The 2903-nt window shown below is 43.7% G+C and overlaps 1 protein-coding gene across 1 annotated transcript in view; it reads left to right on the forward strand.

The window, feature by feature from the left end:
- The window catches only part of LOC119295623 (DNA-directed RNA polymerase V subunit 5A-like), a 4049-nt gene extending 2425 nt beyond the window's left edge, over nt 1–1624 (forward strand). Inside the window, exons 3-4 of the mRNA XM_037574061.1 lie at nt 200–313; nt 1179–1624. Coding sequence (XP_037429958.1) covers nt 200–313; nt 1179–1304 — 240 coding nt within the window. The 3' untranslated portion in view covers nt 1305–1624. The remainder of the gene's footprint in view (nt 1–199; nt 314–1178) is intronic.
- The last annotated feature ends 1279 nt before the right edge of the window (nt 1625–2903 follow it).

Consider the following 2903-nt stretch of genomic DNA (forward strand, 5'->3'; position numbering starts at 1 on the left):
GCCCCTCCCGCCTAAGCCCAGAGCCGGCCCTGTGGAGTATGTTTCTGCTAGTTATGCTCTTAATCTCAAATCTGTATGCATATAGTTTGGTGACTTAAGTGGTGTATGGTTGATGTTTTACTGTTTTACACAATATGCTAGCAATTAACATTCTACGGTTTACATTTGCGAACTGATGTGCTCTGCTCTCCTATGGTAGATCACAGAGTTACTGGTGAACATTACTAAGCATGTCCTGAAGCCCAAGCATGAAGTGCTGACTGCAGAAGAAAAAGCGAAGCTCCTGAAGGAGTACAATGTGGTGGATTCACAGGTATGTCTGTCTATAATTTGCTGATAGTACTGTAAAATTTGTTACTGATTTCTAGTATGAACTATATGATAGTGTTCTAAAAGATATGTATTCACAATTGTGGTAACTATCCAGTGAATGCTTTTGTGGGGAATATGTGTGATTTATTTACTATGATCAACTTACGAGCCAAGCACATTTAAAGTGGAAGTACAGTAAAAATATGTTATTATTTCATTGAAATATTTGACTCCAGATCATGGAGTTTCTTTCTTCTCCTTTTTTTGCCGGATGAGAAAGATCACTAGCTTTAAGACAACACCTGTTCTGGAGATAGCATTTTACAGTTTTCCTCGAGCCAAAAATTGATGGTGTTAAAACAAATGATCCTTCCGGTTACTATTTTCTGATTATTTTTTAAAAGAATTGGGGTGTTTAGTATTCCAACCTTTCACTAGAAATGACAAGAGAACTTTTGTAATTGCAATGTAAAATTCTCCTCACCTATCCACGTGTTGTTTTCAGTTACACTGCAAGCTCCTTACAAGCTGGTAAACAAAATCTTAAATTCAAAATGTATCACCTCCTTTCACTATTATAAGACGTTTTCGACAGACACACTAAAATGCGTCTATATACATCTGATTCAGAAAGAAGTTAGAACATCTTTATAATTTGGAAGGGAGGGAGTACTTATCTGCCCATGATATGCTTAATAGTCATTGCGGGGTAGTACTGCGTTTTTTCTTCTTGAGTCTTGACATGCCTCAAATGCCAAACCACACTTACTGTTCGCTTGGATTCTATTTTAGTATATATTGATGCCTCATTTTGTCATAAACCACATGTACACCACTTTGCTAAAACTGTTGTTTGTATCTTTCAGTTGCCTCGCATGCTAGAGACCGATGAAGTTGCTCGCTACTATGGCCTTGGCAAGGGAACCGTGGTGAAATTCACATATGACAGCGAGCTCACCGTTGACCATGTGACATACAGATGTATCTTCTGATGGATCCGTTTGGTTTCCATGGGATGAAGGTTGCTGTAGGCCAACGTACTAGCCTACCGTGTTGTCTTCTGTTAGGCCTCGCGGCAATGTAGTTAGAAAACTGTTCCCCATCCTAAGCTATCTGGTAGTCAGTTTCAGATGTTTCTTAGAAAGTCTGGCACAAGTTTGTTTCCGTGGTCACCGCATGTCTTTGAAAACTGAAATGTGTCGTGGATAGTCGCTCAAATGTGATTGTGGGGTTGTCACTGCTGCTGTTGCGTTGCCAGTGTTGTTCATGTTGGTGGTGCTATTTGCGTGTGATTTTCAGGTTGTGAACTTCAGCTTTGCTCATGTTGGTCATGTCTGTTAGCCTCACTGGTTTCAGGAGAAACTCATCTGCTCCTTCCACCTTGCATCTGATTCAGTCATTCAGATCAGAATGAGTTGTGCTTCGGTGCGCCCCTCCTAAAAAAATATGCGCATCTCAAAGCAACTTTAAAAAGGGTATTCTCGTTTAGGCTAATCACGCAACACCTAGGCTGATCGATTCTACCGTCGCTAATTAGTGATTCCTGCGATTCACGTACCACGAGTGAACAATTGGGGTAGAGGCCTTTCCGGAAGAAGACCACTCTGGTTCTTGCGGTGCAGTTCTTCGTGACCACCAGCGTGGCTTCATTGGTGCCGCTACAGCAGTCTTGGAACATGTTGCTCATGTGGTGTCTGCTAAAGCTGCTTCTCTTCGAGAGGGTTTGAAACCAGCTTAAAGAATTGGTTGCAATAACCTGCTGGTTCAAATGGGTAATTTAGTTGTGGTGAAAACATTAAGGCTTAATGAAGGCCATTCTATGGTGGCGGCTCCAATACTAGTAGATGATTGTCCTAAGGAATTGGCGGATTTTGGGATGGTTACTATTCAGTTTTGTAATAGAGTCTAACATGATAGCGCATGAGCTAGCTTAGTGGGGGCGTTCTCACCCTCCGACTTTGTGGTTCGAAGAACCCCCAATTTTATTGCTAAATTTTTTAGCAGACAAATGCAAGTGTTATTTGATTTTAATAAATCTAGCCATGAAGGCATTTCTGTCAAAAAGAAAAACTTAAGGTCACACTAGGCGTCGGTTGATTGGCCTAAATTTCGGTAGGTTGCCACGTGTACGTCAGCTTGGACCTCCCTTTGACCGTACGGTCTGCGTGAGTCAAGCCTGCACGTATAGCGCGGGCGCTGCCCCCATTGCCTGCATGTCCTCTCGGTCACCGACCACCTCCCCTTGCCTGGACGCCCTCCCTCCACCGCCCGCACTGCCGGATGCGCTCATCGCCCTCATTTGGTTGGTTGCAGCTCATCGGTTGCAACACCCATTGATGTCCTCGTCATCACAGTTGCCCCGCTCAGTTGTAACATTTTATGTGCCCGGTCATGGCAAAAATTGTCTTGCTCCTTCGCAGGGCTCGGTGCACCCCTGCTCGCCATCGTCATCTCGCCGGTCTTAGGTTGAAACTTTTAAAAGAGCCTGTTGTGGCTATGTCGTGGTATTCTCACGGGGGGTGTTGCAAGACGACATATGCCACAAGGTGGCTTCGTGTGAGGGCAAGACTGTTGCCGGAATATCCAGAGAC

Source organism: Triticum dicoccoides, chromosome 4B, assembly GCF_002162155.2.
Source record: "Triticum dicoccoides isolate Atlit2015 ecotype Zavitan chromosome 4B, WEW_v2.0, whole genome shotgun sequence".
In the NCBI taxonomy this organism is placed as follows: Eukaryota; Viridiplantae; Streptophyta; class Magnoliopsida; order Poales; family Poaceae; genus Triticum; species Triticum dicoccoides.